The 19,103-nt window shown below is 40.8% G+C and overlaps 1 protein-coding gene across 7 annotated transcripts in view; it reads left to right on the forward strand.

Annotated features, from left to right (window-relative positions):
* The window catches only part of Prkacb (protein kinase cAMP-activated catalytic subunit beta), a 93,946-nt gene that overhangs the window by 62,260 nt on the left and 12,583 nt on the right, over positions 1-19,103 (forward strand). For all 7 annotated transcript variants that reach the window (XM_040751623.1, XM_040751618.1, XM_040751617.1 and 4 more), the window contains 7 exons: positions 476-537; positions 2,544-2,672; positions 6,988-7,086; positions 8,041-8,123; positions 10,935-11,061; positions 12,200-12,295; positions 15,056-15,178. In XM_040751623.1, coding sequence (XP_040607557.1) covers positions 476-537; positions 2,544-2,672; positions 6,988-7,086; positions 8,041-8,123; positions 10,935-11,061; positions 12,200-12,295; positions 15,056-15,178 — 719 coding nt within the window. The remainder of the gene's footprint in view (positions 1-475; positions 538-2,543; positions 2,673-6,987; positions 7,087-8,040; positions 8,124-10,934; positions 11,062-12,199; positions 12,296-15,055; positions 15,179-19,103) is intronic.

Raw genomic sequence — 19,103 nt, forward strand, 5'->3', positions numbered from 1 at the left:
GTCTGTGGTTTCTATTTTGCTCTCTGCTGATGGAGACCACGGTTCTGATGCACAAATCCTCTGTCTGGGACTGTCCTTTACCACAGCCAATGTTCTCGAAACTCCATAGACCAAGACATGTGAATATCCTCAGCTTGTGTTGCAGACTTCATAATACCCTTTCCAGCTTATTAATAGTCACGATTCTGTCCTTGACTGGTATCTTCTACATGACTTTCAGATATGTTTTCTGGGACATTGTTGTTATTGAAGTTACTGGAGTGGTCCCTATTGAGCAATGTTGGAGGCCCTTAGAAGTTGGAGGCACTCAGTAGCTCCCTGTGATGTCACGCGGTGGGCACACTTACCCTTGTAGTAGCTGATGTCACACGGTGGCAGTTGCTGCCATAGGGTACTTATGTCCATAGAACCACATGCCTTCTTTACCATGACATAAGCATTCTTACCAGACACAATCTGTTTTCTTTTTTTCCAGTGAAAGAATTTCTAGCCAAAGCCAAAGAAGACTTTCTGAGGAAATGGGAGAACCCTCCCCCGGTAAGGAAGCTGTTTGTTTTCTGTGACTGGAGATGCCTATGTTAAGTAATACACAGTTCTTGCTTAACTTAAATTGCTACTCCAGAAAGTTTAGTTTTAAGTGTTATTAGTAAGCAAATTATACTGTCTGTGGTAGGAATTCTACCCTAATGCTGTGGTGTCATTTATTACTTGACAATCTTTTTTTTTTTTTTTTTGGTTTTTATGAGACAGGGTTTCTCTGTATTGTTTCGGAGGCTATCGGTCCAGCCTGGCCTCGAACGCACAAAGATCCACCTGCCTCTGCCTCCCGAGTGCTGGGATTAAAGGCGTGCGCCACCACCGCCCGGCTTATTACTTGACAATCTTACAGATACCGCCATTGAAGAAGCAACCTGCTTCTCACAGAACCCCTAAAGGGCAGATATGTGTTTGTTGTTACTTTGTTTCTTGACACAGTCCTGGGAATTGAATGTAGCCCATCACATATCCTAGGCAAGCTCTCTCCCACCACGCTGTGTACCATGACTGTTGTTAAATGTTGATACTAATTCCAAATCGCTGTGATAGAAGCTCAGTGTTTTCTGAAGCACGAATTTTCAGTTACACAAGTTGTCACGTGACGTACTAGAAAGGGGCAAAGGAGAAGGCATTTCTTTATTACATGAAAAAAATCAATGAGCAAACATAAAGTGATGTCCTGCTGCACACTTTTTGTTCCCACTGCTTACAGGTGTCGATATTAACCATTGCAAGGCAGTAAGATCAAAAATTAGATATAAAACCACAAAGTTAATTCAATCAGAATTATGAAGACTTTTCTTTTTTGATAAAGTTCCCACAAGTGTGAAATAACCAATGTCCTGCAATTTTATAAGCGAACTATAATAATGCTTTCCTTCTGTGATGATGCCGCAACAAACTTGGATGTATCTCTAAAGCAGCATTTGCTTTACTGTGGAGACTAAATTCCTGTGACACACTCCTGCAGGGGTCCAATCTGTCACGTCTAGAAGAGCCATGCCATACTGGGTTCAGCTCAAGCTACACGCTGCAGATTGAGCCTTGAAAATATTTTTCTGAGGTTTCCATGAGTATCTTCATAATGAAACCTATTAAACAGACGGGTCAGCAATTACTACTTGTTGGTAGCACACAATTTGTTCCCAGTAATTTTCTTGTTGTTGTGGCAGCAACACATTGAATGGATTGATGCCTCTAATTCTTTGCTTCTATGCATTAGTCAAAGCCAAACAAAGATGTTTGCTTATAACAAAACAGCTATTCAAGAAGGGAAAGAATCCGATTATTGTTCTGAGACTTGAGCTCTGGTTCTTTGGGGAATGAAGACTCCGCTCCTTCCTATTTTAGGTAATGCTAGGTTATCACGACCCCAATGAGAAAGCCCGGGATTACACAGTTCTGAGGACGTTGACTAGTTCTGGCTGTTCCCAAGTGCTAAGGCTATTTATTATCTAGTTTTACAGGTGCTATGCCGTTCTATGGCTCTCTTACTTCTGTGCCTGATGGCTGGTTGTTTGGCTGTCTTCTAGTTCTGTAACTACATACAAATACGCAAAGAACACCACTTTCCTCAGAAGCATGAAAACTGACTTCTCAGTTTACATTTTATACAACTGCTTACAGGCATTCTGTGACCATATACATCATTTGACTTTGGTTTGTAATTCCTAAAATGTACACATAGCTTATTAGCTGTGTTAGGAATTCACAGTGGAGTTGAAATATGACCATTAATGTTTTAGCCAAGGCTTTTATTTCCTTCAGTACTTTTATACTCCATTTTATAAAATTATTTTCTACTATTGGACTTTTGTTACTCAAAGGAGAATATAGACTGAATAACCTGAAATATGAAAAGTGTATGTGTATCATTTCAACATGAATAAGCTACAATTAAATTATTCACTATGGTTATATAACACGGACTGGTAATAATTGTAGTCCTGTGGGAATTTCTAATTTTAAAGTTTTTTTGCATTATTATTTCCTAAATACTTGTATAGAGTAATGCTGGGCTTGAAGATTTTGAAAGGAAAAAAACCCTTGGAACGGGTTCTTTTGGGAGAGTCATGCTGGTGAAGCATAAAGCCACTGAACAGTACTATGCCATGAAGATCTTAGACAAGCAGAAGGTGGGTGTCCTTGTGCCCTGCTCGCTCTTCCTTAAAACAGTTAGCGGTATAAGCTGCCATCGACATCTTCAGAAATTCCTGGAGGTTGCTGTTTGTATGTGTATTATTTATTGTGACTATGTGATGGAGGGTTTAATATTTGGGGACATGTCACTGCTGTGTGTATGATAGCACATACCCATGTCTGTCTCTAAATTGTTAGTGATAGCTAGGAAAGCAAACAAACAAAAATGCTCACTATTTAAGGTATTAAATACTTCAGATGTCCTAGTTTATCACATTGATACAGAAACAATTAAAAGTTGTTTTATGTAGAATACAGGTTTTACAGTTCTTCCATAAACTTAATTGGTATTTTAAATGGACCAAACCCAGTCATGTCAAGCATGAAAGCTTCTGCTGTGAACTAAAATGGAACAGTAACTAACGTCACTAAGTTTGTGTTCATCGTTTGTGGGTGCAGTGTAAGAGGTGTTGGCTAGCACAGACAGAATCTGTACACTAACAATTTAGGGACAGACATGGGTAAATATTGCTATATTACTCAGGTGTCACTTGACAGAGACTGGCTTCTTAGTCTGTTGGGATCCAGGTAGGAAACTGGTGGCATCAAAATGGGGAAGCTGCCAGGGGACGGATGTGATGGAGTAACTGTCCTATGGATATAATGTCAGAGGAGGATGTGATGGAGTAACTGTCCTATGGATGTAATGTCAGGACGGATGCGATGGAGGAACTGTCCTATGGATATAATGTCAGGACGGATGTGATGGAGGAACTGTCCTATGGATATAATGTCAGAGGAGGATGTGATGGAGGAACTGTCCTATGGATGTAATGTCAGGAGGATGCGATGGAGGAACTGTCCTATGGGTATAATGTCAGGAGGATGTGATGGAGTAACTGTCCTATGGATATAATGTCAGGAGGATGTGATGGAGGAACTGTCCTATGGATATAATGTCAGTGATGGAGTAACTGTCCTATGGATATAATGTCAGGAGGATGTGATGGAGTAACTGTCCTATGGATATAATGTCAGAGAAGGATGTAGCAAGATAGCGTGGTCCTTTACATGTAATATAAAGAGGCTGTCCTCGTGGCTCAACATTACCTAATAGCCACATTTTAAGAAATATAAAGCAATTGAAATTACTTTTAAAATCTGATATATTTAATAGCTCAGTGTGTAGTGCTTAACTGAGGTTCATACTAAGTCTTCAATATCCATTGTGTGTTTTACACTCTGATTAGCCACATTTTAATGTCAAGACTTACTACATGTGTTGGGCACCATCACACCCGACTGCTCCAACATCATTTTACTGGAAACCAGATTCATCTTTCTCATGAAAAGGAGATAATGGCTTAAGTGCCTTTAAAGTTAAAGATACGGGCACATACATGTATTTGAACATCTTTGCCAGCTGCCCTCACTCCCAGATTTTCTAAGCACTCTTCTTGAGGCAATGGTTTCCCTAACTCACTTCCTGTTGACTCTGACCCCACAGACTAGCTGTTCTTACCATCCCCTGCTCCCCTGCTCTCTGCAGTCCTTTGTCAAGGACCACAATGGCCACACCCACGCCACTGGGATGGGCTGCTCTTGTGTGGCTTTTTTTAAGCACGTGACTGTGATGACCTTTCCCCTCACATGGCCTGCCCCAGCCCATGGAAATGGCATTCTCCTGACCCCGCCTACTTCTGTGGGCCGCCTTTTGTGCCTTTCCTGTTTCATTTTGCTTCTCCATGTTCTTGAAGGATTGCTTGTCTCTAAGCTTTAGGCTCTGGTGCACCTGCTGACACACTCTCTCTCTCTCTCTCTCTCTCTCTCTCTCTCTCTCTGTCTCTCTCTCTGTTTCACCACACACATTCTCTGTCACCACTCTCTCTCTCTCTCTCTCTCTCTCTCTCTCTCTCTCACCCCCACACACATTCTCTCTCTCACCACACACACTCTCTTACCACACACACACACTCTCTCTCTCTCCCCCCACACACTTTCATCACACACACGCTCTCACCTCTCTCTTTCTCTCTCCCTCCCCCCCCCCCACATAGATTCTTATCCACCAACCTCAACCGTCTTGGACTTTCTGTCCCTATGCTGTATAGTCTGAGCATGCAGCTTTTGCAGGTCCTTTAATTCCTGTCTTCATTCTGTAGATGAGGTTAATGGATCTTAAAGAGGGTTAGCAATTTGCCTGCTCTTGCTGGTAACAAAAAGACAAGAAACGTTAGTTTCATCTTGTATTTGTAAGCCTGCCTTTACAGTGTTTATTAAACGTTCTCAAGATAGCTTCTAAGATTATGTCATCTTTCTTAAAGAATTTATAAAATGCTTCACTTAAAAAACATTGAGAAGATAGTGGTACTTACCATCTTAAAATACTTGGAAAGATATTTTTAGCTTCTAGAAACATACTGAGTAAATACCAAAGTGACTACCTCATGGATAAGTCATGGTAATGGATATTTTTCAGAAGAATAACTAGAATTTGATGTAGTTTCTGTTACTGCAGACTACTGAATCTTGGAATAAATTAGTATGAAAGATATTATATTCTTATTTTTGTTTAATTTGCTTGAGGTGAGTAATAAAATAACAGACGATAATAACTCTGTCTGTAAGTTCATACAATCCTTCAACTAGGTAAGCTTAGCTTCTCCAGCCTTTGTGTACAAATGGGAAAAAAGTCAATACCAAGATGAAAGAGATCACATTACTACAACGTGTCAGATATTGCTAGGATATTATACATATGGTCACAGGCAGACACATACATACACATGTGCAAATATATACATGTGTTTGCACATATGCATACACATAATACATATGTCCCTGTTGTATCAGTGAATCTTCACAATTGTATGTAACATTGGTCTTCCTTTTAAGCTAACCACCTCTCAATTTCTTCAGTGTCTAACATCTGGTGAGTTAAGCCCATGTGTTGACTGAGGTTTATCTGATTTCTGTGCCTTATTCTTCATTATTTTCCCCTTCAAAATACACCTTATCCTCAGGATCCTTTCTTCCAGTTCCTTCTGGGATGCCCAGTTGACTTTAGTAACACCATGATTCCCAAAACCCCAGACTTTTTACTTCTACTTTTCGTCCTCCCTGACCAAATGCTTTCTTACTAGCCCATCGCATTTCTCTGACTCATCTGAAAGTTTCTGACATTTATTAAATGAAGACAGAGTTCAGCTTATACCTCCTACTTCCTAACCTATCATAATTGTTTCCCAAAAAGCACCGGAGTCTCTCTCCTCACGCTGTCTGTACATGCTCCTTATCGGCTTCTCTAGCTTGAAAGCAGATGCACAAGAGGACACTGGGATTTCCTGCAGAGGGGCTGCTGTTCGGCCTGTCTCTTTTATTAATAACTCCTCCTCTCTTTTCCTTAAAACAACCAGCCGGTGATCTGCCAGTGCTTCCACACAATGTGTTTTAGCTAATATACTTATCACATGTAAATATAATTTTACATGTAAGCTTTCTCTGACACATTCTTTACCGAATTTTCAGAAGAGCTATCCTTAACTGCAGCTAAGTGAAACCACTGCTCTTGCTTGCCTTCCTGTATTTCCTCCTTTGGGGGTGGTTTTGGGGCTTTGTCCATCTGTCCTTTAAACTCAGCACAGATAAGTTAGAGTAACAGAGGACCACTTCTGAACTGCTGCTGCTGCGAGGCCAGTCAGGACTGCTTGATGACTCCCAAGTAATGTTTGGTAGAAAGATCATCTTTCTCCCATATTCTCCTCCGCCTATGTAAATTGAATTTTTAGATTTTAGCTGTATTTCTTCAAGTATGGTTTGAACAGCTTATTCATTTTTGCCTACTGTTTTACTTTTTCAATTTTTGACTTTTCCTTCACCTTTAATTTCCTGCTGTTTACTGAGGTGATTTGATGTCATTAAGAGCAAGTATTTTCACACAGTGACTTTTAAAGCAATCTTATAGGTCTATATTTTGTTTCCATTAAGGTTTTTTTCTTAACTTGATTTATAGCTGACTTTAGGGTGGGGGAGCCAGTCTCAAACTGTGTAGCTTAGGCTAGCCTTGAACTTATGGTAGTCGTGTTGGGATAAGCAACCTGTATCACCACGGCTGAAACATATTGACCGTCTAAAGACCAAGGCTGGATTCTCTGTTAGGCTGTGAACGGTTGACTCTTAGCACTCTGGTTGATTATTTTCTTTATTCTACGTATCCATTGGGATTATTATATGGAAGACTTTCTCTTTACAGTGGTGATGTCTTTGAAGTTGGTTTAAACACACTGAAGTGTACCTGTTTCTCCCTTGCAGGTGGTTAAGTTGAAGCAAATAGAGCACACTTTGAATGAGAAAAGGATACTACAGGCTGTGGAGTTTCCGTTTCTTGTCCGCCTGGAGTATTCTTTTAAGGTTAGTTGCAATGCTGTCTAGATGTGCCCTTGGATGTATGAAACAGTGGTAGACTTCCCGTGAAGTGACAAAACTAGAGAGTGGCAATGTGTTGGCTTTGCTCATCAGCTCGGGGGTTCTGGGGCTCTGGGGCATTGGGGGAGCTCTGCTTCTCCCTGGGGCAGCTGATGATGACCTGTGTGATTTTCATGGAAGGCAACACAAAACCAGACGTTACAGTCATGCAGAAACAGACATCTTCCTGGTCAGTCTTACACTCCATGTAAATGATGATGCCGGACATACTGTCTACATCACTTAAACCCTTCCTGTTATGACCTGGATGTTTTCTTCATGTCGTAATTTATATTCTGGACGTTTATGGTTTTGGTCTTTGCTGTTGTTTTGCAACCGGGGAGAGGCACCTCTGTGCAGTGCTCATGACTCAGCTGAAGTGGGGAAGGTTGGCCTTTCGATCCCAGCCTCCTCAGCTCTTCAGAACGATAACTTGGCATCTCTGCACGGCTGAATCATGGGCAGCCTTTGTTTTTGCTTAGTCCTTTGTTCTTTAAATCTAATAAAGCCTTATATACTTAAAATATTAAAGCCATCCATCTTGAAAGCTTAAGATGTAAATATTCTTATTAGCGGTTCCAAATTGTTTTCTAACTTTGTTATTCCTTTGCGTAAGCTGTGCTAGTATGTCATTGCTGCAGTGTTTGATTCTCCAGACGTTACCTGTCCCTGGAAGAGCAGGAACGGCAAAAGTCTTGGGCTTCTTGGGGCTGGAGTGCTAAGGGGGTGGAATGAGTATGGGAAGGCCAGAGATATTAATGAAAATTAATATCTCTCCCCCTCGGATTTTTGATCTGTCAAACGGGTTTGGCTCTTTCCTTTCTAATTTAACATGGTATTATCTTGAAATATTTTTTACCCAGATTTTATAATTGGTACTTATTTGTTATTTGTTCATAGGATAATTCTAATTTATACATGGTTATGGAATATGTTCCTGGGGGTGAAATGTTTTCTCATCTAAGAAGAATTGGAAGGTTCAGGTAACTGTTGCTCCTGGCTTCTTTCCTTGAATCTTCACATGCTTGTGTTTACTTTAATCCAGAATACACTGGAATTTATTAACCCCTATTTTATCCATAGAAAGTATTAGGTAGAAACATCAATAGGAGGTCATGCCATATATGAGCTTTAAAATCCAAACCAGAATGCAATGAAGTCAACTTAAATTTTCTGCCATTGGGAAATATTATGAGATGGCTTGAAGAATTTCCAAAACAATACAAAAATTAAATTTTAAAATGCAACATTTATTGAGAAAATAATAGTATTTGAGACATATAACAATATATGCTATGTGATTTATGATAGTTAATGGCAGTAGCATTTATGTTAGAAATCTGAATGTAAGTGAATATGAGGGAAGAGATGTAAAAATAATAGTGATACAGCACTTGGGAGGCAGAGGCAGGTGGATCTCTGTGATTTCAGGGCCAAACGTCTACAGAGTGAGTCTCAGGACAGCCAGGACTGCACGGAGAAACACTGTCTCAAAAAACCTAAATAAATAAATAACAGTTAGATCATGGTGAGATTATATTATAAAGTCTTTTACAATTTAATTAAAGACTTTGTTAATATCAGCTTCCTAAATATGTACACAATTTAGGGGGTTTGCAACATACTGGTTATCACTAGCACTTCTTAGCTTTTCTGGTAGTTTTATCTGTGCACACGGTTTATAGCTGCTGCTGCTGCTGTAAATTAGTAATCAAGAAATGAATCTAAAATTAAGACCATAACCAGTTTCACTCAGTGTTCAGAATTCAGTTCAAACCTAAGGTGAGTCTCAGTTAAACCAAAGTGTGGGTTCCTCTGGGACTGATGACTCATAATAGGATGATCATAGAGGGGTTATCTCAAGAGAATAACAGATAGGCAACCAGTCTCCACTATTTGACTTGCCTGGTGCCTAGGCAAAGATTTCATTTATCGACCTTTAGTGTCAGGGGAGCCTACTATGTATGGAGACTGTGTAATGAAAATTGGTTTCTATTTATTTGTTTTTGATAATTTCCTTTTACCTCTTTCCTGTCTCCGTGTCTAAGCAGCCCCAGTGTTCCCCTGTAGCTATCCCATGCTTACACTGGAATGCCACACCCAAACCTGTCCTAAAACACGGTGCCTCCTTTTCTGCAACCGCTTATGCCTTTGCTTTGCAGCTACCCACATCTGTTTCTTTAACGCCCCACACAGAGCTGTGAAGAAAGCAAGTTGGCTGAAATAAGTCAGTGGGATGCGGTCTTTGCAGAGTTCTGACATTCGCTGTGTGAACTCTGCATTGAGGATCTAAGTGATTGCTCAGTGTGACTTCATCTGTCTGGCCCGTCACCGAGTCCTCATTTACACTCATGTCTCCACTTCAAGCTGCCTTAAGTTGTAGACTGCAGAACTACATATTCTCCATGTTTTTTCTACCAACATCAGCCTATATCAACAATAAACGGGATACTAAGCAGGTCTCATACATACACACGAGGAGAAAAAATACAAAGGGGCTTCCAGATGAAATAAATTCTCACAGCTTCTGAGGTTACATGCCCCCAAATAGGAAGGAGTCTCCCATTACCTACTCCAGTGTTTGGACCTGGCTGAAACTGGAGGGGGGTTATAAAACACCACTCTGAAAGTGTGTTAACACGTTCCTGAGGCCAGCCAGTGTTGATGGAGCACCTGACTGAGCGAGGCAAGGACCTGGGATGTGTTGATGGTGGAAAGAGCAGCATGCATCAGGCTCTGTAGAGACTTCTCGTCCTGGCATCATTCCCTGAGGAAAATCATAGTAACAGTAGAGGTTGTTCAGTAAAGACACAAATCTGAAAGTCTTAATTAAAGACAGGCAAATTGGCAAACATTCAATGAATGTACTAGAAAATTAACTAGAAATTTGGTGTACCATTTTCAAATAATACTAAGATTTGGCATGAAAAATTACACTAATATGTCAACATTAGAACAGTTTGTAGATACATGGCCTATATATAAGAAGCTCACCTGGTTTTTACAAACATACTCTGTGTGTGTGTGTGTGTGTGTGTAGGTAGGGTTGCACACTCTTCTTTCTTTTAAGTTTTTAATTTATTTTTTACGTTCCAATCCCAGTTGCTCCTCCCTCCTCCTCCTCCTTTCCTCCCATTTCCCCCACTTCCCCTCATCTCCCATCTGCTCCTCGGAGAGGGTGAGGCCTCCCCTAGGAAGTCTACTAAGTCTGTCCCATCATCTCGTTGAGACGGGACCAAGGCACCTCCCTCTTACCCTCACTTTCCATCATGCCTTTTCTCTGGTGAGCGTGTGTCAGCCATTTGTGCAGCCTGAACTACTTCAGAGTAGGTGAGACAGTTTTCGTCTTCAGATGACTACAAATGAGACTCTGTACAATGAAACTCTTTAAGCCTATGGACTGGCAACTGTACTGGTGGCTCTTATAGACTGTGGAATGGGCACATTTACTTTTCCATCCTTCTCAAGCCAGCTGTAATTATAATGGCATCACTCTCTCACAGTGTGGGCAGGGATAATTTGCAGCAAGATGACCATTTTAAAATGATGTTTTCCTCAGCATGAAGTACGGTCCTGAGTGCATCTTATATTTACACTTATATAAGGGACGTATGTCCCATAAATGTGCAGCAGTGTTATTTGAAGGCAGTAGATATTTGTAAAATGATGAGTTCTTCACCAGCATTTGAGTGAAAAATATCTCACCCCAGACACCTCACTCCAATTGCATTTCGAGTATAGTACAGCAGTGAGCGGTCGTTACCCATCTCACAGAAAACCATTCTCCTTTGCAGTGAACCCCATGCCCGCTTCTACGCAGCTCAGATCGTGCTAACGTTTGAGTACCTCCACTCCCTGGACCTCATCTACAGAGATCTCAAGCCTGAGAACCTCTTAATTGACCACCAGGGTTACATCCAGGTAGGGTTGGAACTTTTCATGGACGTATTGGGGCAGCACTGAGAGACAGCTTCACACATTTCTCCTCAGCTGTCAGGTTTTGTTGTCCAAGGGAAAAAGTTTTGAATTCATCGCTCTGCCTCTGCAGAGCAGTAAACGCACATCAGGAGGAGCCTGTGTATTTCTCCTAGAGTCCAACTCCAGCAAAAGCTACAGTAATAGCTGAACACGGGGTAGCGATGAATGCCGGGAAGCCCCGTGTGTGCAGGCTGAACAGCCCTCAATCAGAACATCCGCATAACAGAGATTCCGATGCTGATATGACACTGAAGGGAAAAGTCCCTCAGAGACTTCATGTGACCTCATGGCACTGGCATAGTGAATGTGCGCTAAAGACAGTCTTTGGGGCTCCTCCCGGCGGTGACAATAAGGGGCCTAAGAAGCATGGACTTTTGTGTGTGTTCTGTCTCGAGGGTCTCACTGTACATTTGGAATATTTAAAAAACAAACAAACCTGGAAAGCGCAAACCCTTTTGGTCCCAAGTATTTTGGAAAAGAGATACTCAACCTGTATTGCTCTTTTACTGTTAGTGACCCTGTGAATTGTCAATAGTCTTCTTGTCACCATTTTAAAGCTGTAAGACCCAGTCATGGCCAGGAGTGTTAGAATTAGCGTTTTAACCAGCCAGTGTGGTCCCCGAGTCCACGCCTTTGCTACTCAGACGTGTGGGTGGGACCTAACTGCAGACTGTCGTTGGTGGCTGTGTCCCCTCCAGGTCTGTCACTAGCACAGGGCGTGGCTTTCAGCGGCTTACCTGGCAGAGCCACGCCCACAGAGCCTGTCCCTGGTGATACACTCCATAGCCAGAGACACACTGGACTTGAGGGATATTTTCATACTTCATATTACTGTCCATTTTCACTTTTTAATTACTTACATCTGGCACCTGGCACCCTGCATTTGTTTACTGTTTTGAGAGAGGGTTTCTAGCTTTGCTGTTCTGATCTTCATTCACTAAATAGTTGCCTGCATGAATTACTGTCAGTCACGTTGATGCTTCTCTTTCCCCATGGATGTCGTTTTAATCCTGGAATTTAGGAATAGGTAATCTGTTCTCTGTGAAGTGATCACTCTACCTGCTCCTGTTTGCTTTTCTAGGTCACAGACTTCGGGTTCGCCAAAAGAGTGAAGGGCAGAACTTGGACACTGTGTGGCACCCCAGAGTACCTGGCCCCAGAGATCATCCTCAGCAAGGTACTGGTTGCTGTCCACAAAGGCAGAGCTCACTGGCGTCTGACAGAGCGTCCTTGGCAGAAGCCTTTTAAGTTAGGGAGTTAAAGCTCCCAGTGCATGCCGTGTTCCTGAGTAATACTTCTCTAGAGTTGTAGAAATCTAACCTGCGTTAGTTTTTGCTCTGGGTAGTACAGACGCAGAGTAACCACCTGACCTTCAGGCTCCCGTTTCGAAGCCCCGGTCAGGATTCTTCCCTGACAGGCCAGTGCAGGAGGCTTTCTCTGTGCATAAGACAGGTCAGTTCTCAGCTCTGTTTCAACTCACCACCTAAGTGAAGGGAATGTTCAAAAGATATTTCTAATCTTCGTTTAATAGCAGAAATATAGCAATTAAACCCTTTTAGCCTTGCTGAAGCCTAGACTACTTTCCAAATGGCAGACTGTGGCGCTAGTGCATTTACATTTAGTGTAGCCATATAACCACACTTAAAAGATGCTTGCGTTTTTCCCTTTCTTCTCTGGACGGAGGAAGCGGGAAGGGAAAGGGAAAAGACTGAGCTCAGAGGAGCAAGTGAGGAGACGTGACACAGGCCTAAAGCGTGCAGAGACCTGTGAAATGACGGATTAAACAGGGCCTCCTTGCCGCCGTTCGTAAGTTAGCTTAGTCTCTTACAGCTGACTAACCAGTCTTTAAAACTTAAATGTCATTGTTGGTAACTTTACACATCTCTCCCTTTCATGCACTTACAAATGATGTGACCCCAAAATAAGTGTGAAAACTTGTACAAGTGTACACGGTAGAGTACACGAAATGCTCATTGCACACAATTTGGAGATCGTAGAAAAATGAAGAACCCAAAACTCATGGAGTCCTAGCACCCCAAAGACAGTCTTGAAGAAAAGACATTTTGTATGTTTGCCTAAGTGTGTGTCCTAGTTGAAATCATGGTGAATGTATAGCTTGTATATGGGTTTTCTTACACTAACATTCATGCACACATGAGTGTGCACGTGTGTCTCTGATGCATGTGTGCAAATGTACCATAAAGTAGTCATTCACTTTTCTGTTGTTGGCTATTTACATTTTCCTGTTGTTTTGTTGTCTGTAGAGTTTTCTGAGATTTTATATATAGTAAAGTTTTTCCTGTATTTTCAGTAGTGGAATTGCTGAGTCAGAGGGTGTGAACATGTTTAAGGCCCTTGATATAAATTACCAAGTTGATTTCTAACAAGATTGTGGCATTTTATACACTTAATCAGGAGTGTGTGTAGTATCTATTTTGCCACATCCTTTCCAGACTTAAGACTGTTTGCTAATTTAAAAGACAATAAATGGTATCTCATTGTTACATTTGACTATGAGTTATATTTTCAAATATGTAATTACCACTTAGTATTTCTTTGTATGTGTGTGTAAATCAAATTGCGGGTATGTCCTTTGCCTGTTATCTCAATGTTTTCATTAATGATTTTTAAATTCTCCCAAGAGTTGTCTTGTTGCTGATGGAAGTGTTTACCATAAACACTTCACAGAATGTAAAATAAGAGTTAAAGTGAGCTCATAATCCTACTCCTATTTGAAAGATGTTGTTCCACTTATGACAAATCTCCTTTAAAATATATAATCAGCAAAGAAGGAAACCTCCATGTTGTATTGTATTATAGTTTACCTGATAATTAGAAAGCTAAATGATTAGTAAAGCTAACATCGTGACAAAAAGGTGGAACGTGGGGTTGTTTTCCCCCCACATAATCTTTAGTTGGTGCAGACCATGACTGATAGCAAACTTTATATAAACATACTAATATAAACATTATCAATAGGTATCCTTTTACAGGGTGTTCTGCATGTGGGTCTTAGTAATCTTGATATAAAAAATGGCAGATGAAATAGATCAGAACGTTTGGGTTGTATTTGGCTCATGGGTGTACTTCTTTTTTTGTTTGTTTTGTTTGGTTTGGTTTTTTGTTTTTGTTTGTTTGTTTGTTTTGAGACAGGGTTTCTCTGTGGCTTTGGAGGCTGTCCTGGAACTAGCTCTGTAGAATGGGCTGGTCTTGAACTCACAGAGATCTGCCTGCCTCTGCCTCCCGAGTGCTGGGATTAAAGGCGTGCACCACCAACGCCCGCTACATGCCTTTCTTTTGATATGCTGTTCACAAAACCCAGTTCATGTGTTCTCCTTCCCATAATTTCAAGGGATGACACAGAGCACAAAGAACAAACTTCACATTGTACTTGGATGTTAATACTGGTTAGAGAAAATTTCAGTTTTAGTTTCCAAAAGATACTGAAATAGACATGATTGTCTCCAGTATTTTCACCTGCTTAGGTCCAAGAATATAGGCTGTTCTGAAGTCAGCTTCATCATTTATTGTTCCAGTAATCCAATTTTGTTTTACTTTTGTTTCATTTTTCTAGCTATGCTATTGCAAACCTAATGTATACGTCATGGCTTAGGATGGGTCTCCAGAAGTAATTTGGTCTAATTTCCTTTCTGCTGTCGAATAGCAGCAAAAGTTTCCCACTGAAACAGAAGAGGTTTCACTCTCAGTGTTATTCTCAGTGATTTTAGGAACAAGATTTAACAGTCCTTCTCAATATTAAACCCCAATATCTGGAAATCATTTGCTTCATTTAATTAAACCTGTCCTGATAGGTTTTGTTAATTTTTCACAGCTGCTAACTGTTGTTGTGTTCGTACATTTCCAGATCATTCTGGTATTGTCTTCGTTTTCCCCTGAGTAACTTATCTGGTGACTGTCACTGCTGCTGCTTTTTCAGGGCTATAATAAGGCGGTGGACTGGTGGGCACTGGGAGTGCTGATCTATGAGATGGCCGCTGGCTATCCCCCATTCTTCGCAGACCAACCAATCCAGATTTACGAGAAGATCGTTTCTGGAAAGGTAAGTGATGCGCCCAATAATTCCTTTCTTCCTCGTCATCTGGGGTGGATTAAAGTTGGCAGATAGAACCGGAGCACGTTGTCATACTGTTCCCCCAGCTGGGGCTAGAAGCACTCTGTGCTGGCACTCTCTAGACAAAGAGCCGTTGTACAAACATATCAACAAGGTGCTAAGGCAGCTGCCATTTTCAGAGTTTTGGTTTTGTTTATTAAAGATTGTAATTATTGACAGTATTCTTGTAAATCAGAATTATGATCTCATGGATTTATACTTGGAGAGCAGTTTTAGGGACTGTTTTTATGTAACTGTTCTAAAAACAGACTTCTTATTTGAATTACATCAAAATTAGAAGTAAAAATAAAGTGGATGGGCCTTTTCTGAGAAGAATTTACAGAATTGATTTTAACAGTATTGCTTATGTTTAATGTGATTATAATTGGGGCTGATTTTTAGCAAATAGGAAATAACAGTTATCCTTGACCATGAGTGACCTGAGCACATGGCACTGTGGTAAATTATCCCATAAACACTACTTGTGCACGTTTAGTCCCTAACTCTTCTTCTGAAAGCATTTTGCTGAAAGCCAGTCATCCTACCCTAGCTCATGCTTGTGACCTTTCTGGAAATGCACCTGTGGTGTCCGTAGAGAAGGAAGGTGCAGCTTTTGGAGCTTTGGGGCTGGAGAGAGCTCAGCAGGTAAAGGTGTCTTCTCCAGGCCTGGGGGGGGGGTCACCAGTGAGAGGAGAGAGCCAGCTCCTGCAAGTTGTCCTCTGAGCAGAACTTGTGTGCCCCTCCCCCACATACACACATCCATCCATCCATACACACACACACACACACACACAATACATACACACATCCATCCATCCATACACACACACACAATACATACACACAATACATACACACATCCATCCATCCATCCATACACACACACACACACACACACAATACATACACACATCCATCCATCCATACACACACACACACAATACATACACACATCCATCCATCCATCCATCCATCCATACACACATCCATACATACATACACACACACATCCATACATCCATACACACACACACACACACACACACACACACACATGCATACGTGCAATTAGTCTTCAACACTCACGGGAGGAGGCTTTCTGTGCACTGTAGTGGCAGTTCACATTGCTTATATAAACCAGAAAGAAAGAATGTGAGAAGTGGATACTTAAATTTAAAAGATAATAAGAACCAAAGGTAATAAGGGAGTATTTTATTAATGCAAGTAGAAATGTAGACTGAATAGAAATGTCAAAATTATACGAATGTTTCACATAATTTAACCAGAAGTAACTAGAAAGCTCCTGAACCTTTACCATGCTACTTTTATACTTCTTCATAAAAGAAATCAAATTGTAACAAAGATGCTGTGTAAGCTAAATTTATGTTTACTTAGCACAGCTGCTTTAGTTAAAATGAGTGCATCTCTCTTGGAATGAGTTAACCTCAGCTTGACAGTCATTCTCCCTTGAGCAACATTTTTCAACAGTTTGTGAATGTTTTTTCACTCCATGTCAAATTTTAATATTTTGTATCCCATAAATGAGTATTTTCTAAAAATATTTTCTAAAAAAGCATAAACTGTGTCACATCAGTGATGGGAATGATTTTCATCATTTATTGTCTCTCCATGTTGGATAGTTTTCTACCCCTTATCATCAAAAGCAAAATTCATGACTTGGAATATTGCCCCTGCATCATCGCTACAATCTGTGTTATGTGAAATACAAATCATATTCACCAACTCCCCCATAAAATAGTTTCAGCATTCAAATCCAGACAGAAGGGTCTCTGTCCCTACTGCTAGACTCTTACTGCCTCCATTAGTAGATAAAGCAAAGTGGAAGATAACGAGTTTTTAATGTTTTAATAGTTTATGTCATTAAAATCCAATTTTAATATTATATTTTGGGAGTCTATATTTGTAATTTTCAGTTGTTTTTCATTCAGGGTTTTGGTTTTTTTTTTCCTTCTGGGAGAGATGGTGCATCCCTATACTCTTAACCCTTGGGATGTAGAGACAAAAGGTCCATGAGATGCTGCATCCCTATACTCTTAGTCCTTGGGATGTAGAGACAAGAGGTCCATGAGATGGTTCATCTCTACTCTTAGGCCTTGGGAGACAGAGACAAGAGGTCCATGAGATGGTTCATCTCTACTCTTAGGCCTTGGGAGACAGAGACAAGAGATCCATGAGATGGTTCATCTCTACTCTTAGGCCTTGGGATGTAGAGACAAGAGGTCCATGAAATGGTGCATCCCTATACTCTTAGCCCTTGGGATGTAGAGGGAAGAGATCCATGAGTTCAGGACCAAACTGGGCTCCATGGAACTTTCTTAACACCAACAAAATGAGACAAAAAGGAATAGCTTTACCTGATCTTTTCAACATATATTCCATAATGCAATAATAGTTCATGTTGATCTGTTCTGAAACTATGATATAAAGTAGGTGCAATGTCAAAGTTAAAACAAAAGTATGTGATTAATTCACTTAAGTCCATACATTTGAACATTAGACTGTTAAGTAATTTCTATACTACAGTATTTTAACCCAAACTGGTATTCTTAAATGCACATAGAGATGATCAGTCAGCCCTTAGACTCTTCTGCACATGTTTTGCTTTTGAAAAAAACAGAGGAGGTGGCATTTAAATGTCAGATTGCTCATGACTATTAGGTTTAGGATTGTAAATGTGTGGTGACAGAAAGAATCTGCAGTCTTCAGTCACTGTGCCTCACCCTAGTGACGCATGCCCTGTGTTTCTCTTCAGTCTCTTGCATTTCATGTCTGAGTGCCAGTATTTCATAACAAGAATCAGGTATGGTTTCCACAGCAACTCTATCTGACTGTCTTACCCATGGGAATATAAAAACCAATATTGTGTTCAAAAATGCTACGTGAAGACAGAGTAATCAAGTAACAGCTGTTATAAAAAAACATAATTTTAGTCTTTGACTTAAATAATTTGAAAAAGAGTCTTAACTTCACTATGTATAATGTAAATATCATTCCACTCTCTATGAGCAGCAGGAGGGTACTGCAGGAAATATAGGGCAGGAACCTCACTAGACACTGATCAAAGAGTTCACTAAAATTTGCTGAAGAGAAATCGGCATTCACATGAAGGGTAACTGATTAGTAGCCAAAGATCATCCCCTTCTGGGTCAGGATCCCAAAGTCTGTCTCCTGGTTTGGTGACTCTGGGAAGACTCAGAAGGCCCAAGATACGCTGGTAATTGGGCTTCAATTTCTTACAGCCAAGGGCTACAAAGCCAGATGAGCACAGGGTAAAAGCAGTCCAGGCAAGTCCAGAGATCAAGCACAGGTTCAGGAGCCTCTCCAGAGAGCTACAAGGAACAAATTTAACTACGCCAACATCAAGTCACCAAAACACGCACGTGAGGACTGTTACATGTCAGTGACAGCCATGATAGAGTGTTTTTATTGGGAGCTCATCATCCACACACCGTCTACTTAAAACAGACCAAAGTCCTGGGACTCTCCAAATGAGAGCACACGTTCAGATAAGCCATGTTATGTAACATCTGTGAATGACGAACCACACTTGTTCAGGGGAATTTCACACAGTGTAAGGAACTGGCACCAGTCAAGGTCCCAGATCTCTGAGGGCCACAGAATTTGGAAGCAGTGATCTATAAGGCCAGCCGTCTCAGACCTACTGTGCTGTCTTGTCTACACACATTCTGCATCCTAAACAATAAACACATATACAAATGCACTGCTGTGAGTATTTTTCTTATTTTTGGTTGTGAGCCTAGCCTTTAACGGCTGAGCCAGCTCTCCAGCCCACGAGTTTTTTTTTTTCCCCCCCTAAGGTATCTTTGTTGCTGCTGTTTTAGGAAATATAAGT

This window comes from Mesocricetus auratus, unplaced genomic scaffold (assembly GCF_017639785.1).
Source record: "Mesocricetus auratus isolate SY011 unplaced genomic scaffold, BCM_Maur_2.0 Super-Scaffold_100009, whole genome shotgun sequence".
NCBI lineage: Eukaryota > Metazoa > Chordata > Mammalia > Rodentia > Cricetidae > Mesocricetus > Mesocricetus auratus.